The sequence below is a fragment of the Limanda limanda genome, chromosome 16 (genome assembly GCF_963576545.1).
Source record: "Limanda limanda chromosome 16, fLimLim1.1, whole genome shotgun sequence".
NCBI classification, from domain to species: domain Eukaryota; kingdom Metazoa; phylum Chordata; class Actinopteri; order Pleuronectiformes; family Pleuronectidae; genus Limanda; species Limanda limanda.
In genome coordinates this window covers 10,921,319-10,944,057 of record NC_083651.1, presented here as the reverse complement: position 1 = coordinate 10,944,057, position 22,739 = coordinate 10,921,319, and the positions used below count along the sequence as shown (strand labels likewise).

General features: G+C 41.6%; 1 protein-coding gene across 1 annotated transcript in view; it reads left to right on the top strand.

Moving 5' to 3' along the window:
• clybl (citrate lyase beta like) overlaps positions 1-22,739 on the top strand; it is a 56,993-nt gene that overhangs the window by 24,754 nt on the left and 9,500 nt on the right. Inside the window, exons 2-4 of the mRNA XM_061088142.1 lie at positions 4,242-4,455; positions 16,549-16,737; positions 21,118-21,219. Coding sequence (XP_060944125.1) covers positions 4,242-4,455; positions 16,549-16,737; positions 21,118-21,219 — 505 coding nt within the window. The remainder of the gene's footprint in view (positions 1-4,241; positions 4,456-16,548; positions 16,738-21,117; positions 21,220-22,739) is intronic.

Here is a 22,739-nt window from a genome sequence, read left to right as displayed (position 1 = left end):
CGGCCCACAGGGACACTACTAAACATATACGTGGTGGCAAGAACATAACATTACACAAATTCCAAATTTGACAAAAGAAATCCACTGCACGAGTTTGCCTTTCGAAAACATGAGTCACGTTTGCCTCCACCTACAGAAGGTTATGCTTTCATCCTTTTTCGTTTGTTTGTTAGCGGGGGAAAAACTACACAACAGTTTTTCATGAAACTTACTGAAAGGATTGTAAATAGGCCCAGAATGAACCTATTAAATGTAGTCACTTATCTGGACAAATGGGCAGATAAGTGACAAAATCTCCTTCATAAACATTTTGAGATGTGTTTTTTTGTTGTTGACATTATCACAAATTTTCCTGAGGATAATTCAAGGATCTTGATGAAAAAATCAAGCATCTTTATGTTTGTGCAATTTGGTGTGGCTTGATTGAATTCACTTGTTTACTAATAATTCATCCAGAGGAAGATTTATATGACAATTATTTTGGGATCATCTCATTTGTCTGATGTTCCAAAGCTCCCACCCTTTATCACCACTTATCGCCACGACTTGTGTTCACTTAAAAATCCCAACAGTTTTCGCTTATCTCCGAGATAAACCCCAAATGTGAGTAGTAAAATTTAAAAGAGGACACGCTCAAGACTTAAGATTTGTGTGTTTTTTGTGAAATCCAAGAACCTTTACATAGTTTGACATTTCTTGGTGACATGCTATCAGCAGTTACCTTGAGTATTATCTGTAATCCTGTGTGGATTACATGACAGGGGATTTCGGAGATAAGGAGTTCGACATTGTGAAAAAGAAGAAGCTGAATACAGCGATCATGCACATCAGTCATAGTTGTGGTGGAGATTAGATGTGAAGTTCAAGGAGATGTGGTTCAAGGTAGATTTATTGTAGTTAAGCACTACAGACACTGAATGTGAACGTCAGATCATCAGCGGCTATCCTGTTGAATTGAAGATCAGCTTATTCCAACACACTGCTTTGTCCCACTCTCTCTGGTGTTAAAGGGAAATGGACAATCATTTGCATTGAAAAGAATAGAGAACTGTGATATTATAAGAACACCGTTTTTTGGCTGTTCAGGATAACATCACTGTTGGATCTGAATTGACACATAGGAAAGTCCATGTCTCGTCTAACGTAAAGCTCACCACCCTCTTACCACATTCCACTCGCCTACCCTCATCCTCTTCTTCTCAGTGCCAAATCGGCCTGGGTCTGCTGCCTCGTCTCCACTAATGAGAACCATCCCCGTCCACCGCCATATAAACCCACTAAAACACACTTCCCTCTGATCTCAGACCAGTAAACGTTGTCACTGTGGCTAGGTCCCACCACTTTATAGCTGCCAATATACCCACACATCCCCATGTTATCATAACCTTTCATGTTAAGAAAAATAAAATAAAAAGAGGGAAAGAAATTTGTAACATTGGCGCAAATGGTACTTTAGGGACTGTTTATTACATAGAACACGATTAGGATGTATTATTGGGGAAATGTCAACCAGACAGGGTGGCGTAAATACAAATTCCTCAAATGCAGAATTCTAGTATGTGGAAGTGATGCATTTGATGATCTGTGAACACTTCTGGCCCAGTTTTAGTTTTAAAACTCCGGGGCTGCATCATAAAAGGCGGCCAAATCAGAGACGTTTGGAAACTAGAGGACGCAGTCAAGTGAAGCCAATTTTTTATGAAAGCAAGACATTGTTAACACTTAAAGTTCCAACTAATTTTTTGGTCCAAGAAAACCAATCCCCAGTTTTCATCATTGTTGTTTCTGGTTCATATTATTTCTTTCTAACCAAGCAACCAAATGCAGGATACACAATCTGCTTCCTGTTTACACTTCACTACACCACATACAACCAATTTATGTTAATTTTCTCATGCCATGCGTTTTTAGGTATGTTAGTGTGGATGGGAAATATTACTTCTGCCAACATCAAGGCACCACTCCCTGTAAAATGCTTGTGTGGATATGATTTACTTTTAAAATGTCATTTTATAGATGTATTCATATTGATTTAGCCTCAGTAAATCATGTATCTGCGTTAGGGCCTCAGTAAGACTTGCTTCTCCTTCTTATTGAATTATTGAGATACTATTTCATTTTAGAGCATGTGACCCAGTTGACCTGCCTCATTTCTTCTTTACGGCTCAGTTTACTTTTAGATCAGGCCTTTTAAAATGATGAGGTAGAATGGTGGAATTAAAGGAAATAAATGCTGATTTTGGCCTCTTGTGATTGACCTCTGCCTCTAGTGTACAGACTATAGCCAACATCAAGGTACCACTCCCTCTCCCTGTATCAGTTTTTTTCCTTCTTAATGAAACCTTCTCTTAAATTACTGTCACCATCTTTTTGTACTTCAGCTATATTATAATATGTTCCTTTTAAGTGGGCACTTAATGTGGCTTTTCAACATCCCCCCCTGAGCAGTATGCACAGAATAGACTGATTTCATTTAGATCTCAACAGCCCCCTCTTGCCCCCTACCACTCAGCACTCCCTCTTCCTACCTCCTATTTTCCTTTCTTGTTTTTAGTTTTTATTTCTTGTCTATCAATTTGGACCCTGCACATTATAGACCTTGATGAGATATTGAGCTCTGCATTTTTTCAGTATTGTCCACAAATTGCATGGTGGTGCGCCATAGTTATCCCTCCCACCTTTGCCATATTTCTCCCCAAGCCTTTTGTGAATACTGTCCCTGGCTCAGACAGACTCCCATGTACCTGGAAGCACTGAATTGCTGGAAGCAACCTGAATTGGTTTGAACTGCATGCTCGCAACCGCAGCATCTCAGTTTAGATAGGTCTCAGACTGGAGGGCTTGTAGAAGCGTAGTTGACAGGATTAAGTGGCCATTGAAGTGACTTTAGCTCCTTTTTAAAGAGCAAAAGACAAGAAGAGAAAATGATTTGCCCCCCTCTTGTAATAGAAGAAATAACCCCCCACCTCCTTTCTTTCTCTTTTGGTTCAATATGGTCCTTTGAAGGGCTTCTGATGCCCTGCAAGAGTTGGTGGTAAGAGACGTTGTTTTTCTATGTAATTACGTAAACCTGATCCCTGAACATTTGTTGTTAGTTGTTTCAGAAGCAAGATTGATGGAGCAAATAATTGAGATGTGTGTGCAATGATTGTGATTGTTGATGTGCACGTGTGTGGATGGTTGAGGGTACACAATCCGACTTTACTGTGTGTTTTGCAATGTCGTGTGAGCACCGTACAGGTGGGAGATATGATGATGAACAGTTTTGCCTGCATTTTTCTGCAGGACCTCGTGTGCTGCTTGAAAAATTAAGCGTCATTTGTTGCATGTTTTTTTCAGAACTTTTAAGAAGCATGGTCTGAAGAGCAAAAACAGCATTCTGTTAAGTTCTATTTAGATTTAAGTTAACAGGGGATTGTTTTTAACACAATCAAGGATGTACTGATTTAATCATTAGTTATCTATTTCAATAAAATATGCTGTGCAATCACTTCTTAAAAACTGCATTGACAAGGCTTTACTGTATGCAATTTATTTTATGTGTGACTGGAGGACATTGTATATTAATATAATTCAATAAAAGAGCTCTGAATATTTGAATCCTGGAGACAATTTCCATCTTTTATGGATGCATTTAATCCATCTGGTAAATGTCTAAAAGTAAAGCATTTTCTACTACATATGTTTGCATATAGTTACACTTCCTAGTAGTAATATCAATAGGAAATAAACGAATAAAGGTATGTAATCCGGCATTAAATTAAAAACAAAGTTAGTTTTTATTTTACGATGAGTCGGCCTCAGCCACCACGGACACCCCTCCTCATTCACTTTCTGTCCTGCCTAGATATTCAGCAGTGTGGCTGCATTAGCATATGAGTGGCTCAGTGTTTGGGTGAGTTTGTTCTCAAAGCACAGGTCAACGTCTCTCATACACTTCAATGAATAGCTGAAGGGCAAACAGAGCTACCAAAATGAAACGTTTCCAGACTTTCACTCGAGTCTGGAGGATGTGGCCTCCTATGCTGGATCTTCATAGACACTGTGGAATATTATGAAGATGAATACAGCAACCACCTTTAATTATTCGTTGCCCTTAATGTTGATACTGAGACTACTCTCGACATGCATATGCGCTTAAATATGTACTTCATATTTACCCCTGCCTAAGTGTTGTGTATATTTGTGTGCTCAGATAAGCACTTGTGTTTATATATGTATATGTATATATGTGTTTTAAGGGAGCGTGGTTGGCTCCTGCCTGCAGCCTGGCAGTTCTATCCCGAATCAAGGCGTCATCAGCATCACTCTGCAGGCTCCTTGCTGCGCTACATACCCCGCAGGGCGGTTCTCTACTGCCCTGGCAATGATGAGCGAAAATTGTGGAAGCTGGCCTCGTTGGATGTCGACTGTGTCGTCCTGGACTGTGAGGATGGTGTAGCCCTCAGCAAAAAGGTACACAAACACACAGATGCACATTTATCAGTGAAAAGCAGCGTAGTTTGACCAGGGCCGCTCACAAACACACGGACAGCTGTGCGATCCTGAATGAATATAATTCCATCTCCCTCCTTCAGACAGGTGCTTGGTCTTAATCACTGAAAGGAAAACTACCTAAGTGACATGTTTAAAACAAGCACATTTCACCCCATTATGATGGCACAAAGGCAGTGGTTCCCCCTATCAGGGTTCTTTAAAACAAGGTGACCATGTCCCACTGGGCGAGCAGCGGGAAAGCACCAGATGCAGCAGGTTAAAAGCATTCTCCTCCCGCCCACACGACCTCCCCATTGGCCCTCCTGAACTGCCCATGAAATTGTGATTGGTGAGTGGGATAAAGGCCTGGGTAAAAAGTTAACTAACAAAGGTTTTTAAGTCATGATAATAAAGATGATTGAAATGGCTGGAGGCTGTTCCTGTAGTGGACAAAGACAATACCATGATGCCCTGGGTGACTGACAGGCTGAAAACTGTGACCCCGTGATGGAGTTGGTGGAAGTCAGAGCTTCCGTCTTTATTACGTTTTTAGAGGGGGAATGTGGAGAGGAATGCAGCACTGAAGCAGCCATTCAGGCTCCAGGAGAATTCAGACGCTAGACTCCTTAGCTGTCAGCCTTTGACAGGATCATATCTTACTTTCAACAAAAGTTGCCTCCTCCAATCCACTATTGTTCACTAATTTCCCAGGGGCTGAAACTATTTCTATTTGCAAGAAACAATTGTCTTTTAGTAATTATTAACAAAGGTGGAAAAGTTCTGGTTCCCTTAACATGCTAAATAATTTCCCTTAGTTGGCTATTCCCTTTTCCACTCAATCACACACGTAATCAAAATACTTATACCTACAAAAATACCAATATATTATGTTTTTGTAAAGAATATTATTTTTCTGTGGTATAATAGCATTACTTCTCCCATTACTCTCATTAATGCTCTGAGCCAGCTGCATTGTTACTACATGGTGCAAAACATGGCATCAGAACAGATTTAAGACACTCATTCACACCATAGTCAACTCAATGTGCCAAAATCCTGTAAGCCATTATGTGTTTGCTTGGTCATACTGTGTAATATAAAAATGTCTTATTTTCTCAATAACAAAATGCACCTTTCCTACTGGTATCCTTTCTTCACTTCCCACACTCACAGCTTCTTCCTCCACCGTGGCAAATGGAAATCCGTGGGGGTTGTTGTGTAGTTATACCTTCCCTTAAGATGAAAACTCTTCCTGTTGGATAAACACTGTGTGACAGTGTGTTTTTGAGAGGGAAGGTTGCCAGGAAAACCATAAAGCATCCACCATTTTGGATACTGATTGTTGTGATTTGAAAGCAATTCTGCATAATAATTTATATTATTAAATAATTTTTGGCCCTATTTATTACATTTGGAAAGTATTTAGTATTCACTTCTGCAATTTATATGTTCCATACGAAAACACGGCAAAAACAAAGTATTTGGTTGTTTCTTCTGCACGATAATTAAAAAGGAAAAACTAACTTATCACATTCAGTATAAACTGAGGGAATGGAAATTTAAATAGGAAGACTCAACACTTGTTTATTAACTCAAATTTTAATGTTGGGTAAAGGTGATGAAAGGTTTAAAGCAGCATCAGCTGCGCATTTTCTTTCTCCGTTTTATGGCTTACCTTGACCGAAATCATATTTTTATGCTTTCTTTATTTGGTTACATTTTGCATGCAGTATTTGTGTATTTGGCTTTTCGCGGCAGACACTGACGGATACTGAAGCTGCTCTGCTAATGGACAACTTTTACTACCCAGCCTGTGTAGACATGGTGTAAAATGTGCAGACGGAGTTTTATTGGGCAGAGGGAGAAAGACATGGGGACTATCATTTGGCTAAAACGATGAATGTGTTGAGACAGTTTTAGTCCTTCTTCAGTAAGAGTTCAGATCATAAAATCCCTGAAGTGATGCCAGTTAAGAATATAGCACAAATTAAATAGACACATAAGAGGTCACAGACGATTCCATTGAGCGCCACAACACGAGACTGAAAGGGAAACCAAGTAAAAAATCGTAGAAATTTTCTAATCTTCGCCTCGCCATGTTTGCTTTTAGCCTGCCTCTTATGTCTGTGTTTACTCGTCCTTAACCTTATTGAAGTAGTCAGTTTAATACATAAGAAAGAGCAACTTAACACTAACTAGAAATCTTTATTTTATTGCCCCCTGTTTTTCTAATCTTGGGTTTTCATGTAGAAGTGCCCAGGGTCTAGTGCTTTTTTACATTCATGATTATAATTATACAGTACTTACATTTTATTAAATTTTTTATATTATTAAAATGATAAATAACTCTTAATATCTTGTGTATTAAACTTTCTTTGGTTAAGTAAACATGCAAGAGTGAGACTATCAAAATAAATACAGATATTCAAACAATCTAAGAACAAATTAGTCAGTATTTAAACATGTCACAAGTCCATCCCATATATGCCCATCAGTTTATTATTAAGCTTCATTGAACTTGATAAACAGAAATATCATAGTTGAACAATGAAAACAGAAGTTGTCCCAAAGCAGAACCTTGAGGCACACCTTTTCACAAACCGTAATACACCAGCATTCATTTCAAGATACAGACTGAACCACAATGCATGGCTAACAGCGTGATGTTTTCCCGAAAAGACGTGATGATCCACATGGTCGAAAGCCTTAGTGAGATCAATACATATGGCTCCTTTGAGATCACAACCATCAGATGCAGAGAAAACATAGAATTTTGAGAGAATGGTAATGGTGGGAAACTTATAGATCACGATGTGTTTGCTCAGACCATTTCTATAATATATACAGAAGCTGCAATTATATTCACTATGACAACCACACTTTCGCCACGGTGTGTTTGTCATGACAGGCCAGACCTCAATAAAGAACCCTTAATTCATGTCTCATGCATGGAAAGAGAATGGCAGTAGACGTAGCTAACTAAATGCCACCCTGAACCACTGTTTTGGTTAAGGTAACAATGGGTTAGGCCTTAAGTAGGGCTACTGCCCCAAACCACCCTCCTGTAATGTGTTCATTAATGTATTCTTTTCATTATCTCTCACCTTCACCTTAGAACAGGGAAGGATATTCATGACAAAAAGGTACGCAATGAAGGTCAGTCCACCCCCTCCTGTTGAAAATTGAAATCCGGTAGTGCCCGCTTTAATTGCCTGCCGCTTTGACTCGAAAAATGTCTACGTTCAATCTTGGCAGTAATGCTGGCTGCTTTAGAGGCAGGGAGATAAGAAAAGGAGTAAAGGGTAAGAGCCACCCAGCGCTCGCTAACTGTCACCATGGACCCAGAGGGGAGAGAAGGGGGAGGAGAGAGGGGAGGGGAAGACAAGGCTGACTGCTCTAACACTTTTACACATATCATCATATCTGTATGATCAGTGGGGTGGAGGAGGAGGGAGGGCAGGTTGAAACCCCGGAGCGGAACTGACGGCTACACCTGTCCTCTCTCTCCTACTCTCTCTCTTGCCGCCTTGTTCTTTCATTGTCCCTCTCTCTCACTGGTCTCCCCTCTCCAGGGTCTTCAGGGTTAAGATTGTTTATCTCTCTCTCTCATGTTCTCTCTCTGTCTCTTAGTGCCCTATGGTCCAGTCTTCCTCCCGGTGTTTCTGTCTCTCTTGCTCTCTCTTTTCCCCACATGGGTCCCTCCATCCTCCCTGACTCCCCCCTGCCTCCCTGCCATAGAGATTCTCTTCTAATCCCTGGAAGTTTGGAACTAATGAACTAACTGCTGAGCCACTGCCACGGAGCTTGGTCCCAAACTATACTGTACTTCACACTCGATTTCCTCTCCAGATGGCATGGTGGAGCGGCCGACACGACGGGGAGCACCGTTCGCACACCAGCACGCGCCTGCAAATGCACACAAGCACACAAGACATGCAGAGCACAATCATGCACACACACACTCACACGTGCAAATGTAGACACATACACAGGCAAGGCATTCACACACAAACGTACGCACGTAAGATGGCGTGCACATACACAACTTGTTTCAGTTGACAGCCCACTGTGCATCACTCAAGTATGACACACCAGTTTCCTGGGTTCACTGTCCGTACATTACAGATCCAGAGAACTTTATACATCTAAGATAGCCTGTCTTTAACTGGTCAACACCCCCAGTAGCTCTTATAGGTCATGTGGAATCCAGAAACCAGTCACTCTGTATTTATTACAGATTAACGAGAACATTGGTGTGATTACAACCATTGAAATACTTGATTTCACAATGTTTTTGTTGATGCAATTTGTGGGAAATTACTTTCTAGTAAAGTTTATCTCAGGACATATTTCAGATATATGAGGAGAGATTGGAGATTGATTTGTAGACAGTGCACAGCAATACACCTGCCAAGCTTGAAGTCAATCGGGTGAGCGGTTGTTGAGAAAACCGAAATTCAGACAGACACAGATTCATCCATTTATAGATAAACAAGACAGTTGCGTAGCTGGTACCTACATCAACACAAAATAAACCTTCACAATGTCACAAAGGCTGTACTTATTAAAGGGATATTGCACTTGATTAAAAGGTAGAGGTACCACGTATCTCATGCAACAGTAACCTTAACTTATTGTGAAAGGTGATCCCTCACCATCATATGGTCAATTTAGCTGCATTTCACATTAATATAATCACATTTCCCTGTTTTTTTTAGTTTTTCCATTTAAAAATGTATTGTGACTTATATAAGTAGTTTTGTTTAATTCATTATTTCACCCTAAATTTTTAACCTTTTCACTTGTGCCCTGATAAAAGTGCCCTCGTTTTTTGCTGCCCCCCCCCCCCCCCTTCCTTGGTCGCACTTTTTTACCAAAGGTCCCCAGATACACCTGTCTGGTTGCAGCGAGAGCAACTGCCGGAAGAATAGAGAACCTTTTGTAGAGCGGATTACATTATTACGGTCTATTAACTTTAGGATGTAGCGTAGTCAATGTATGAGCTCTGGTCCATGCATGAACTATGTCTGACACCAGAGATTTTCAACTTAACATAAATTATGCAGCCAACTGTCAACTGATACATGACCTCAGTTCAGTGTTCACTGTGTTATTTCAGAGGACACTGAAAGATCTGCTCTACATTTAACAGGATTCAAATGACTAAACTCTTGACAGAATGAACTCCTGGGAAATAATGATAGCCAGTTGAATTATGAATACTGAACATTTGTATTTAGTGTGTGTCAGTGTGTGCATGTATTTACAGCCTTATATATGTGTGTGTGTGTGTGTGTGTGTGTGTGTGTGTGTGTGTGTGTGTGTGTGTGTGTGTGTGTGTGTGTGTGTGCGTGCGTGTGGACTTGTGCTCAACACCTCAGAGGACCCCGGAGACTTGAGAGAAACTCCCAGTCGGGCTGCCAAGACTCACAAATGGGATGTGAGCTGCTCAGCCAGAAAATAGACCCTGTTCCAGCCAGATCAGAAAGACCTTCCATTCCAAACTCAGCTGTCTGTCACAGTGGATGTGTGTGGGTGTGTTTAAAGCAAGACTCTGAGTAACTTTTGTCGTCCAGCAGCAACGGTGGCCTTTGCAGCCACATGTTATTACTGGGGGCTGGCGTCCTAAATTCGTTAAGTATTTGAGGGTCATGGAAGCAGAGTCCCAACAGAAACAAATAGCACATGTACAGTTAACGAAGCCAATCAATTAGGCAACAAAGTCGAAATAATCATCTCAGAACAAACTAGCATTCATGCTGTCCACTCATGTCAGCTTTCCATTAACCTGGTTGACCGGAAACATCTAAATCAAAAGCAGATTTCTGTACTTAGAATACAAATCTAGTGTCTTCGTATGGCTTGACCCTTAGTTGGTGGTGTGCGACATATTCCTGTAAACCGCTCTCCTAGGAGATCGCATCCGCTAAACCTAGAATGCCAAAAGTTGCCTCCACGTGGGAATGAAAAAGGCGCTATTCGCCCAATAGGACAAGTCGGTGTAAGAGCATGATGTATTTAAAAATGTTATTTGGAGGTAACATAGTTGAATAATTTTGCTTTAAGTGTCAGGTATGGAATGGAGTCCTTTGGGAGGAGACCATAGGTAATTGAGAGGTCACAGCGTACAGGAGAATGATGACAGGACTGCGATAAGTATTCACTGCTACTGAATGGAGAGGTCTTGTGTTGGAGCACATGGAGACTGCAGGGATTTAAAGCAGTGGAAGTTTAAGAATTATGTATCATGTGTGTCTTTTTAGATTTGATATAAATCTCAGATTTCACACATTTTCTTCTGATTGCCTTTTGAAACACACATTCTCGCAGCAGCTCCAGATACCGTAGGTTAAGGGTGAGGACAGAGGGATCCGAAAAAATGCTGAGACACAGAGAACAGAGAGGTCCTCTCTCCTGCTCTCATTATCCAGTTACACTCTTGTGTTTTTACTGGCATAGCAGCCGCCCGCACTGCTCTGTGCTACGTGGGCTGTGCAACACACCCGACACTTGGATACGAACCCTAGGAAGAGAAGTGATGATGGAGATGCTGACGAGGAGATGAAAACATGAAAGAATGGGAGGAGGAAGAGAGGAATGAAGCAGATGTTGGCGCATGAGGGGGAAAAAGCAGCAAAGCCTTATCTTTTGTTCAGCAAGAGATTAATTAATTTGTAATTTTACTGATGATAAAAAAGCCCCATTGTATTATTGTTTTTCACTCAGTGATTAAAACAGCGTGCGCAGGCCTCCAGTCACAGTGTCCAGTTTTGCATTTTCTCAATGCAGTGTCAAGGCAATTGCCCCTTCCCCCCCCACAAACTAAGTCATTTTATTAGCACCTTGCTCACAAGAGTTACTTTCCCTACTTCAGTTTCATTGGCACTATTTGCTACTAACTACAACAGTTTTTTTCTTATGTACAAACATTATTTGACCTGCTCGTGCAGTACTCTTGTGCTACTGCACATTACTTTATTAAATGTCTTTACAAACGAGTGCAGTGAAAGGTGTATTTGATGTACATACTCAGTATCTTTTTAAATTTTTAAATTTTATTGCATTTTTTAAATCTTTTTATTCTTTTGTCTACCTCATTCTGACCTGCCTGCTGCTGTAACGACTGTAATTTCCTCAGTGTTATTTATCTTAAAACTGCCGAATGATGAGCATTATCTCCTCCATTTCCCCTATGAAATGGGAGAGGACATGGCAATACAGCTTGTGATGGACTGAAACTAAAGAGCTCTAATGAGATTGTTTCATGGCTAATTAAGTGTAATAGCTAGCTGTCTTCTAGCTCAGCAATCGATTCTGAAAGTTTTTACAAATTCCTCCTCCTCCATCCTGCTAGTTATGTCTTGTTGTCTGGCTTGACAGGATAGTGGATAACACAGAGTGCTCCCAGCTGACAGAGGGAAACGCCTGAATCTCCTTCTGTTACATCTCAGTTATCAACATAGTCTGAATTAGTCAGTCATCTCACTCCAGCTTTCTGGAGTGCAGCATGTCACTTGTCAAAAACCCATCCACGATGACTTGAGGGTTGCAAACGCACACACACTCACACACATACACCTACGCTGACACACATACTGACAAAGACAAATGAACAAATGCTCAGTCACACTTCAGGCAGGCAGCCTTCGCCTGCGACAGTCATTGGCTCATTGGCAACGCAAGTTGCACAGCAGGGTGCAAAACGCCAGCTCTCAAAAGGTAAAAGAAAAAATAGGAAAAACAACTACGCTCATTGTCACGTATGATTTTTCCACACGTTGCTGTACTATATATATAAATATAATACCATGAGAATGAAACAAACAGCATTAGTCTACTCCCTGAGTTGTTATTCTTATAAATTAAACAAAGGATACTATTTGTCTGAATAATATGTATGAATTATATTTTACTAGAAAAAATAATCTATGCCCTCTTGTGCCTTTTTAAAAAAAACATGTAACAAGTCTTTTTGCCCTCATTAGTATAAAACTGTGGATACTAAAAAGAGGACATTCTCGTTATGCTTTTATCCTGGCAGCGATGGTCGACACATCCAAATTAATGTCTAAAAAGAGACAGAACAATGGGACAGACCCAGCTGCTGCTTTGATACACCTCACTCAGATTCCATCACACAGGCATGCTGTCTAAAATAACACATGGGGCGACAAAATGTCAGCTTATTCCGAACAGTGTAAGCTAGAAGAAGTGCATACTGTACACCTCTGACACAACAGTCTCCCCAAAATCCGTCATGCTGCTCCAAATTGTACACACTCATAGAGATATCATTCCCCTTGAAATGCAAGATGATTATTCATTAAGATCCATGAATTATTCCCTGGGAACACCAGTGGAAAATTAATGAAATGCCCTATCTCTTGCAATGTTAAACAAAATGGTGAAAAATTCCTGGATCGCCCAAATTGAATGTGTTATTTCTTGGCCCATGTCCTGTCTTTCCAACAAGTTTTGTGGATGTCCGCTGTAGTATTTTTGCTGTATCCTGCTGTCAAACCAACCAACCAACAAACAAACCAAGGGACAGGGGTGAAAACTTGGCAGAGGTAACAAGCAAAGGCAGCTTGACGAGGGGTCTACTTATTGGCAATATACTGGGGTTTTCTGTATAAAATGAGCTGTAACTGCTGCTGGACTGAGGTCTAATCTAAATTGGATGAAGGGACAGAGTTTGCGTCTCCACTCAGTCGGTCCAGAGGCGATGTTTGACGTGGCTTGTTTCAAGCAGCACGTCGGCAGGGCTGGGCGTCTGTGATCTGATGCTGCAGAGGAAGGTGATACCGCTGTGGCCGGTACACACATCGGTTTGGAAGCTCCAGTCTGATGGTGGTGTCTACAAGCCAGCAGCCATGCTGGGTCACGCATACACAGCACTCGGTAGGATCCTGAGCGTCCAGACTCAGGCTGTGTGTTAAGGAGCTGCCCTCGCTCTCCTGGAAGGTCAGCCTCTCTACACTTGAAAAGCTTCATGTGTGCATCTATGCGTTCAACAGTCATCCGTGCCTGGCCCACTGCTCGCCCACCTGCCTGCCTGTGTGTCAGCTTCTAATGATGAGGATGATGGAGGAAATCAAAGAGGAGATGGAGCTGACGTCGGGGCGAGCTCTCCGTGGGACACCGTGTGATTGGGGAGGGAGCTTTGAAGCAACTTGTTGGATGGCTGTCCATTAATGTAAAATATCGTTTTTTCAAAGGGCTTTATTCAAGCTCGGAGTGGCGGAGCCCATAGGGGTCAAGGTGTCTTGAATAATCTCTCTCACTTTAGATGGATGGAGAGATAAAAGAAAGAATAGTGCACAGTGACCTGGCCATCTCCATAGCCGTTCCTGGTGTCATGGTTTCAGAAATACAGATGTAGAAGGAGAAAAGCGGGGGAGACGATCCTTGCAATCACGGTGTCTGGTTACAATAAAAGATTTTATAAATGCACGTTGCCTATCACGTTGCTATCAGGCTGAGGTTGGAGCCAGAGACTCCACCATCTCCAGACTATGTGATCTGTGAATTTGATAAACCGTACTTTTTGATAATTTGGCTCACTGTTTATTTACTTTGGTAAGGGATCAATGTGACTCCTGCTACACGAAGGAGCCTCATATCAATTTTCTCCGCTCACCATGAACTGCAGAGGGACAGACAGAATATTATCCGCCAAGTAGCAGGTTTATGAATAGTGAATTATGGCCGCGTAAATCGCTGCCTCCGTTTTAAGTTACCGAGATACAGTCACGGGTCTGTCTCGGCTTATGAGAGCGACAGTAATAGAGAGCAAAAGAGAGGTTTCAGGAAAACTTGAGTACGAGTCAAAGATCACAGTGCACTCATCATATGCTGTGACAATCCCTCTTGTCTGAGTCGAGGAGGGAAGAGGGAGACGCAGATGACACGGGGCAGCCCAGCCCGCTCGTGACCCCTATTAAATACCAGCAAATCTTTGATATGTACTCTGATACCATATTTTATTGATACTGAAGGGGTGTTCGTAATATGAAGTACAGTTCTGCATACCAGGAGATCAGAGCAAGGGCTGGTTTGTCTCAGAAGCCGTTCTCTGACCCTCGCACGGGTCCTCATAAGATCTAATACAACTGAACCCGGGTCGGTTTCAGTTTTTACAAGATATCGTGATGTATGGGCTGTCCATGTAATATCTGTCTACAGTTTCCCTCTCATGCACACACACACACACACAAACACACACACACACACAGTACTCCACTGATCGGTCTACTAATGATAAGTCAGTAGGGACTTTCCTCTCAGATGCTGTTTCACCAGGTTGCATGATGCTCCATTTGTTTCAAAGCAACACTGCACAAAAATCCACCCCTGATCTGGATCAGGGGTGGACTTTTGGTGGATTTTTGTCCTGGATATTTTTATTTCATTTATCTTTAACATTGTAATAGTCAGTTTATTAAAATGTTTCACTGTTTTCCAAAAGAGTAATTCATCAGGCATATTTAGGGGACTGAAGTCTTTGAGTGTGTGTAATTTGGTGCAGCTTGATTGAATATAAGGGGACTGTTGGTGCTGGTATGCACACTGCTATCCATGTTTCATTTTATGGTGCATACAGTAACCTAGTCACTTTGAGACTATTTTTCTTTCAAGATATTTTCTTTTCTTTCTGTAGCTTGAAGGAGAAATAAAACCTGAGCATCTCTAAACACACACGAACTCAAAGGCTCCAGCCTCTGATCAGACCTGACAACTCATAAGCTACCATTTCCTCATGCTGCTTAACTCAGACCACATTTTTCCCTGAGCACCTCTCTCTTCTCACCAGCTAAACCTCTCTCCCCATTTCATCCGTCCTTCTCTCCATTCCTGTTGCCCAGCATCTGGTTTGAATATAGAGGCGTGTGCTACTGTGTTACTGATAGAAGTTGGGACTATAGGCTTCTCTTTGATATTTTTTTTCCCATCACTTTGCCTGTCCATCTCATACGATGCCTGTGTTGAGAGGTTGCAGCCTCTGTTTTGTTGATTTGTGCCTTATTGTGTGTGGATGGACTGTTGTCAAGGGAGATTGCAGACTTATTTTAATTAAAGGAATATATCATATTAATGTTTTTGATTCCAGATTGATACAAACTTTGACAGTATCCACTTTAATCATATAGTTTTTGTGCATTGTTTATTTTTATGATGTTTTAACGGAAAGTGACACGTTCTTGACAGAGTAAAGGCCCAAAGCAATATGTAAAAAAAGAAATAAGGAAATCATGTGAAATTAAATTTAACTAGAAAGGTGCTCAGGAAGCACCCTATCTCGCCTGGTTCCTGGTCTCCCCCCGGTTCATCCCGATCATCTTCAAGATGTTCTGGATTCTTCTTGGGTCATGCCTAACCCCTGCAGAACATTTTATGGAAATCAGTTCAGTTTTCTTAGCTTAATCCTGTTGGCAGACCAACAGAAAGAGGTGAAGGTCTTTGGCATTTAACTGGGATGATATCCATGTAAGACAACAGAGTGATATCCTGATATCCTTCATCAGCTGTGGAATAAAGCACTTGGTATATCTTGGTTAACTCCTCTGTATATGATGACTGATTCCTTTTTTCTCAGTTGTGTTTTTAGGGAACTTTTCCTTGCCCATTATACCATGCTCCTTCCGTTATGTTATGTAAATAAAGGTCAGCTTTCCTCTTCTTTCCAATCTGAAAAAGCATCCATCGTTAAAGCCTGAGTTATGTTTAAATTCTCTTCCAAAAGCACATCTCTGGCTGAACAGACTTACATGGGTTCATCTCAATGCGAAGCTCAACATTGTGATGACTGTTGGCCTTCAGCAAGGCCTAATCAGCAGTTTTCACCCCCTCATGATAATACTTTTGTCCTTATCAAGCATTTTATATTATATGTTGCTGATTTTAGTCGTCACACCCTCTGGCGAAACCTACACTTGCTTTCAAAGTGTATTTTAAATCTTACGACGTCACACAATTTGAATGAATGAGCATCTGTATGCGATGCTCCAAACTGCATTCTGATGAAATGCATCTCATTCAATCATCACGATTTCTGTTGGTGTTTTATTGCAGACAGAGGCCAGAGAGACCATCCCCAGGATGTTGGTGGAACTGGATCTGGGGCGGACGGAGAAATGTGTGAGGGTGAACTCGGTGTCCAGTGGCTTAGCTGAAGATGACCTGCGTGTCATTCTGCAGGGTGAGGTTCTCCCTCCCGCCATCATGTTACCAAAAGTGGAGGACACACAGGAGGTGCAGTGGGTAAGTTACACTTTTTGACCAATTCCTGGAGTCATTTCAATGCGCCACACAAACCAACAACAACAAAAAAACAAACAATATACATGAGAACCGAAAACTAAACTAAAAAAATACCCAAGTCTCTTTCGCCTCTGGATGTCTTTTAAAGCAACACAGTGGTGCTCTAACACAAACTCGTGGAGTAAGAGGACACCACAGGAATCTTCAAAGCAATCATAACAAGCTTTTCCATTTCCCAGTAAAAGTGGGAATCGATCCCTGTGGCAGGACTCGGGGACGGACAGAGTGTTTTTCTTGGCTGCAGCTCAAGAAACGGATGACATTTCTTCAGATTAGCCTCAGAAGCCCGATAGCTTTCTGTAACAACACAAAGGTGCCCTCCGCCACTGCTGAACCTACTGGAGACCAGCGTGTACAGTGTTGCATATTTGGCTAAGAATTGTAAAAAAAAAAGAAAGAGTCAAAGTAGGGTTAATCAATATAAATATGCTCCAAGCTTGCATTACATCAAATGTATTTCAACTCTTAACACATTTTGCAAAGTGTGACAACCAAAGTCTATCTTCCCGGTTACTGAGGATCTAGTGTATGAAAATTATCATACATCACAAACTCATTAATGTCAGACGTTTTTGCAACTTTTGCTACGGTTATTAACAGCATGCATACATTTTTTTTTTTTTTTTGTAATTTTTTTTTTTTAATGATTTCCCTCTGATATTCTTCCCATTTGCTTGTTCTTGTTAATTAATATTTGCAATTTGTCCATACTTAACTGGGCCTGTGCCCTAGTTAAGAGGTATTTGTCTGGGCTCGGCCATCCCTCTGGCTTCCTATAAAGGGGCGCTGTACGGATGTCAGGTCGCGAAAGGTCAGGAGACAGTGACATCATTAATACAGGCCTTTCTGATCAGCTCCATATGGGTCACTCACCAGGAGGAACCAGGTTGTTGTCTACCTTCTTTTACTGTTTCTGGCTGAATACAGTTTTGCTGATTCAAAAATGATTACAGAATTACATATATATATATGTATAACAACAAAGACAGAAACTAACAGTTTATATATAAAATATGAATGAGATGTGGTCTCAGACTTTTGGTCCCCACTCTATATTTGAATTGCATGTAGTCAAACATGGTATTAGCTGGAGAAACAGGAAGTTTTTAACTAGTGGTTTTAATTAGAACACGTCTATTTCCTGCTGCCCTTTCTTTCATCCACTTGTAATTGCTGACAGGTGTTCGCTAATTCTTCCCCTGAGCTCAGTCGTTTCTCCTCTTCCTCACTAAAAAAAACCCACATTTTGTTCTGCATAAAATATTCAAAAATAAAAGTAAGTTACTATTGTGAAAATGAATACCAATGCTTTGTACTGAGAAACACTTTGTGTTTATTGTAGGTATTAAAAAGTGTATTTCCCCTCCAGGAGAAATGACTTAACCTGCACTGTAAATCTGTTTCCACGTGTGATTTACAGTGTGTTTCTGCATTAGCAGGTGCATGTGTTCCACAGAAACAAAGTCAAGTTTGCAGCTCTGGACTGGACCTCGATTCTTTCATGTTCCCTCATTTAATCTTATCATTGCCCCCCCCGCTCTCTACTACCAGGCTTTTGCTGTGTCTGCTTTGCATATGCTCTTCCGTGTATCTTATTTGTGTCAGCGTTGTAAACATGTGTCTGATTTTTTTCCCCCTCACTCTTGTAAGGCAGTGCAGTAAATCCCTCACTTGTTTATTTTTCTCTCTTTTTATTGATATTAGCACAGGAACCTCCAGACTGATTTGTCGCTGAAAGATGGACTTGCTTGTTTCCCTTTGTGTGGAAATCTTTAGCTCTGCCTTCCTCCTCTCCCCCAGCCCTTGTGTGACTGACAGGCCTTATTGGGCTATAACAGGCGTAACTCCCTCCTTTGTCTGGGGACAATTCTCACACAGATTCGGAGCCATGTGCATTCTTCGCCCACCACACTATTTGGTGTGCACTGGGACCAAAAAGAATCGCACCCTGTCCTGCTCCTCCTCCTCTACTCCTCCTCCTGTCCCCTCCCCTCATCCCTTTCTCCGCTTCCCCTCTGTGAAATGAACACTTCAGCAGGCCGGAAACATTTAATCTGGCCCCCTTTTGAAGAAAATTAATTGAAACTTGTCCCACTATAGCCTCCTTTCTCCGGCTCCATCTCTCCCTCCTTCTCTTTTCATGATTGGATGGTGAAAATTGTCAGAGGGCTTGTTTGTAGCGTGGCTTTGAATGGCAAGAAGAGGTGTTATTTCTCCTTTTTTTTTTCCTCTTTTCTCTTTCCAATTCAGCAGTGAATAACAAATTAAAGGCTCCTAGATTTGAGAGCCATTGGCAGCTAATGGTTGCTGTATGCTCCAGAACAACAATGACGGAGGACTGTAGTAGCTCTTATGCAGCGTAACTCAGGCCCTCAAAGTGTATAATGGCTGAATAGGGAGAATACAGCAGAGGGACAGAAACATGTAATCAAAGGGGCTCGGAGGATTTCTCGTCGGTGGTGCCCGGCATTGAGCTGTCATTTGTTTTCCTTCAGCCCAGTCCAAACAGCCCACTTGGCTCGCCGCAGCCTGGTCGGGGCTTGTGACTTTGGTGCGGCGCGGCGTCTAGCGCTGGTAATCTCTGTGTGTAATAGCAGCTAGGTCTCCCCCACAATGGGCCATATCTACCTAGTTTCCTCTGTCGCAGAAATAGGTTTATCTACACTCTCTTTTCACACTCCTTCTCGGACCCCCGCTCCCACCCTTTTCCCGTGTTTGCGAAGAAGAGAAAGGGGGGGGGGACGGGACGGTATTATGCTAAGCCCCCAGCGTTAGTTTTTATGTTGCCATAGCAGCCTTGCTCCCACAGGGTTGTGACCTCAGATGATTACAGTACAAAGCCTATTGGGTCTTGAAAACCTCTTTGAAGATGAAAAGTCTTTGATGGTTTGTATTTATGCAAATCTCCCAGATATGATTTATCCAACTGAGATTGAATGGAGAGATGATTAAAATTGCCCCTATTTTTTGAAATCCTTCAATGGAGGCCCACTCTTTCAGTTTGGAGAACAAGAGTGGTGAGTGCGAGCGCGGGGGTTATTTTGCTCCTCGTTTAGGAAAATAGCCGAGCTGTACCTGAGGTTATTTATATCTGTCTTTTTCCTTGTGTGTCAAAGAGGGAGCGAGAGAAAGGAGAGGAAGCGGGCACACGGAGTTAGACATTTCTACTCTGAGCTTTTTCATAAGTCCTCTTTTCTTTTTTTTTTCTTTTTTTGACTGGCTTTGAAAGGAAATATCTGACGGAGGGGGCTTTTGTGTGTTTCCAGATGATAGATTTAGGAATTTGGGCTACCCCACTGGCAGTCCAGGGCTAGCTGTGAACTGGTCTGTTGGAAAAAATTGGAATGCTTTGGTCTTCAAAGAATTGAACTTGGTTTTAAAGGCCTACTTAGGTGAGCTTGCATATTAGCAGGAGTCGTGCAGAATAAAGGCCTCAGCAAAGTGTCACATCACACTCTGATTGTTGCTCCAGTCTCCCTCTTCCCTGCCATGGAGGGGGGACGTAAAACAGAATAATGTGGGAGTACAACACACTCACAGACATCCCAAATCTTGTTTCTTCTTCCCCCCCCCCCTTTTTTTTTGTTTCTTCTTCACTTTGCTGTGTGTATGCATGCGCTCGTTTGTGCATGTGCACATTTACATGTGTGCAGACTCTCTCAGGGGAACACGCGCTGTAGTGGAGCGGAGCCTCTGAAAGAAGGTAGAGCCGAAGACTTCAGACGACAGGGGAAACCCTGGTGATAATGTAAAATATTTCATTTCGCTGGCTTTTGTTGCCGCTCTCCTGTGCTTGCTTTTTCTGCCATTTGAACCCTCGTGGATATGTCTCTGAATAAGGACTGCGATGGGAACAGTGTAGGTAATAAAGGTGCCAAGATTCGTATCAAAAGGAAGTTTTTGGAACGATAAGATTTTCCTTTTTTTTACTCCTACGTCTGTCTCACCCCACGGTGGATTTTGAAGACTCTGTCACATCATTTACAATCGTTATGGCTGAATATATTTTCTTTTCGTTTTTGAATTCACCTTGACGCAGTCTCTCAGTTTCTAGTGCGACACACCACACTTTCCTGAAGCACAACGTCAACAGCCTCACAAATGGACCCAAGCTGGTCACAAGTCTGAAGCTATTTTTCCCAGTGCCACAGATAATGTGCTCCAACAAAACATCTGATGGAACGTGATGACTATAATTTCAAAAAGTCGCGAGAGCAAATTAATTCATTGTGATTATTTGGGGGGCTTTATTGTTTTCCATTCGCAGAAACAGTGGGTGTTGTTAATGAGCTGTGCGTGAGACTGTCCCTGTGTGTTAAGTTTGTTGACAGGTTTCAGCACAACTTGAAAGGACACGCACTGACAGAACCCATTCGCCTGGTCACCTTTGTGGAAACCGCTGTGGGCCTGCTCAATTTTAAGGTAAATTACAAACAACTCTCCCCTAAAAAACTGCCTGCATAAGATGTTTTGCATGTTCCTCCATTGTTCACTTTAGATTAAAGACGGCGCCGGTGAGCGGAGCCCTCCACGTGTCCAATATGAAAGGCATTCAAAGCTTTCGGACAGTCCCTCAAAATGAGCCTTTTTTTGTTTCCTCTCTGTCTGCGTATGTGTGTGTGTGTCTGTGTGTGTGTGTCTCCATCCCTTTCCAGACATGCTGACATTTTTTAATTAAAGCTGTTTTAATATCATCATAGTGGAAAAGTTCTTAATGATATTTTGGCAAGCATCAAAGCAGCTCCTGTTCTAGTGCAGCACGACCTTCAGCTACATGGGGAAAAAGGGCATGGTTTTGGGCATTTGGGGAGAAACAAGCTGTCTGTCCTTCTTTTGATTTGTCTTTTAGCTCCCCACTCTAATTCGGTGGCTGTGTTTGTGCTTGTGAGTGTGTGTGCCTGTGTGTTGTGATGACAGGGGGTGCCTCTGTGTGCTTTCTTGAGAACACCCTGTATCTTTGCCCAGACTGAACCCCAGGTTACAAGCATGAAGCAGAAAAAAAAACGCCGTGGCACAGCTAGTGGCAAAATTAATTTGGAGGCCAGCAAAAGCAGGAGACGTGTTCTTATTGTTTCACAATCTTCACCACAGACGGTTACATTCCACATTTTTTTGTATTTATTGAGGAATCGCTCATTATTTATTAGTAATTGTGGTCATTAGTTTATCTTGCAATGGAGCTTGTTTTTCACCACAGATTTTTTCAGCGTCTCCCTTTTGAAAAACATAAAAAACATTGCTGCAAACTCTTGTATTTTTCCATGTAGAAAGAAAAGCATGCATTTGTATTCATGTTTTTACACAAAAAGTTAGGAAATAATAAAATGATCTCTAATACAGTCTTGGACTTGCCTGGTACTGTGTTGAGCACATACAGGCCAAACAGTCCCCTTACAATCTGCACCAATTTGTGGAGTTATTTGGACATAGTTCTAAAACAATTACAGATGCAAATATGTAACAGCTATATAACATTATGTTTGTATGTATGTGTGAGGAGGTAAAAACAAACCTCCTCAACAAACCACATTTAAACCCACTGAACCTGGACTTTTATTGGGATTGGCTCCAAATGGCAAATACTCATACATATCAGTTTTTTAAATATTCCTTTTTAACAGCAAGATCAGTAAATAAGTATGTGGGAAATCTGGGAAAAACGCCCTTTCTCAAAGAAATTCATCGATTTGTTAGTCTGAATGTCTCTTTTCTTGGTCCATATCATATCCTTCCACCAAGTTTTGTGGAAATGCGTTTTATAGTTTTTCTGTTGACAATCAAACCAACCAAAAAAACAGAGTTGGTTTAACAAACGAATATTGGAGAGAATAGCAGTGTCTCATAGCAGTGTCTCGGGCCAGCTAAGGGGTAAGAGGCATCTCCGGCTCCTCATTGTGTACGTTTGCTTTGATGTATGTATAATGTATGTGCCTGCAGGTGGT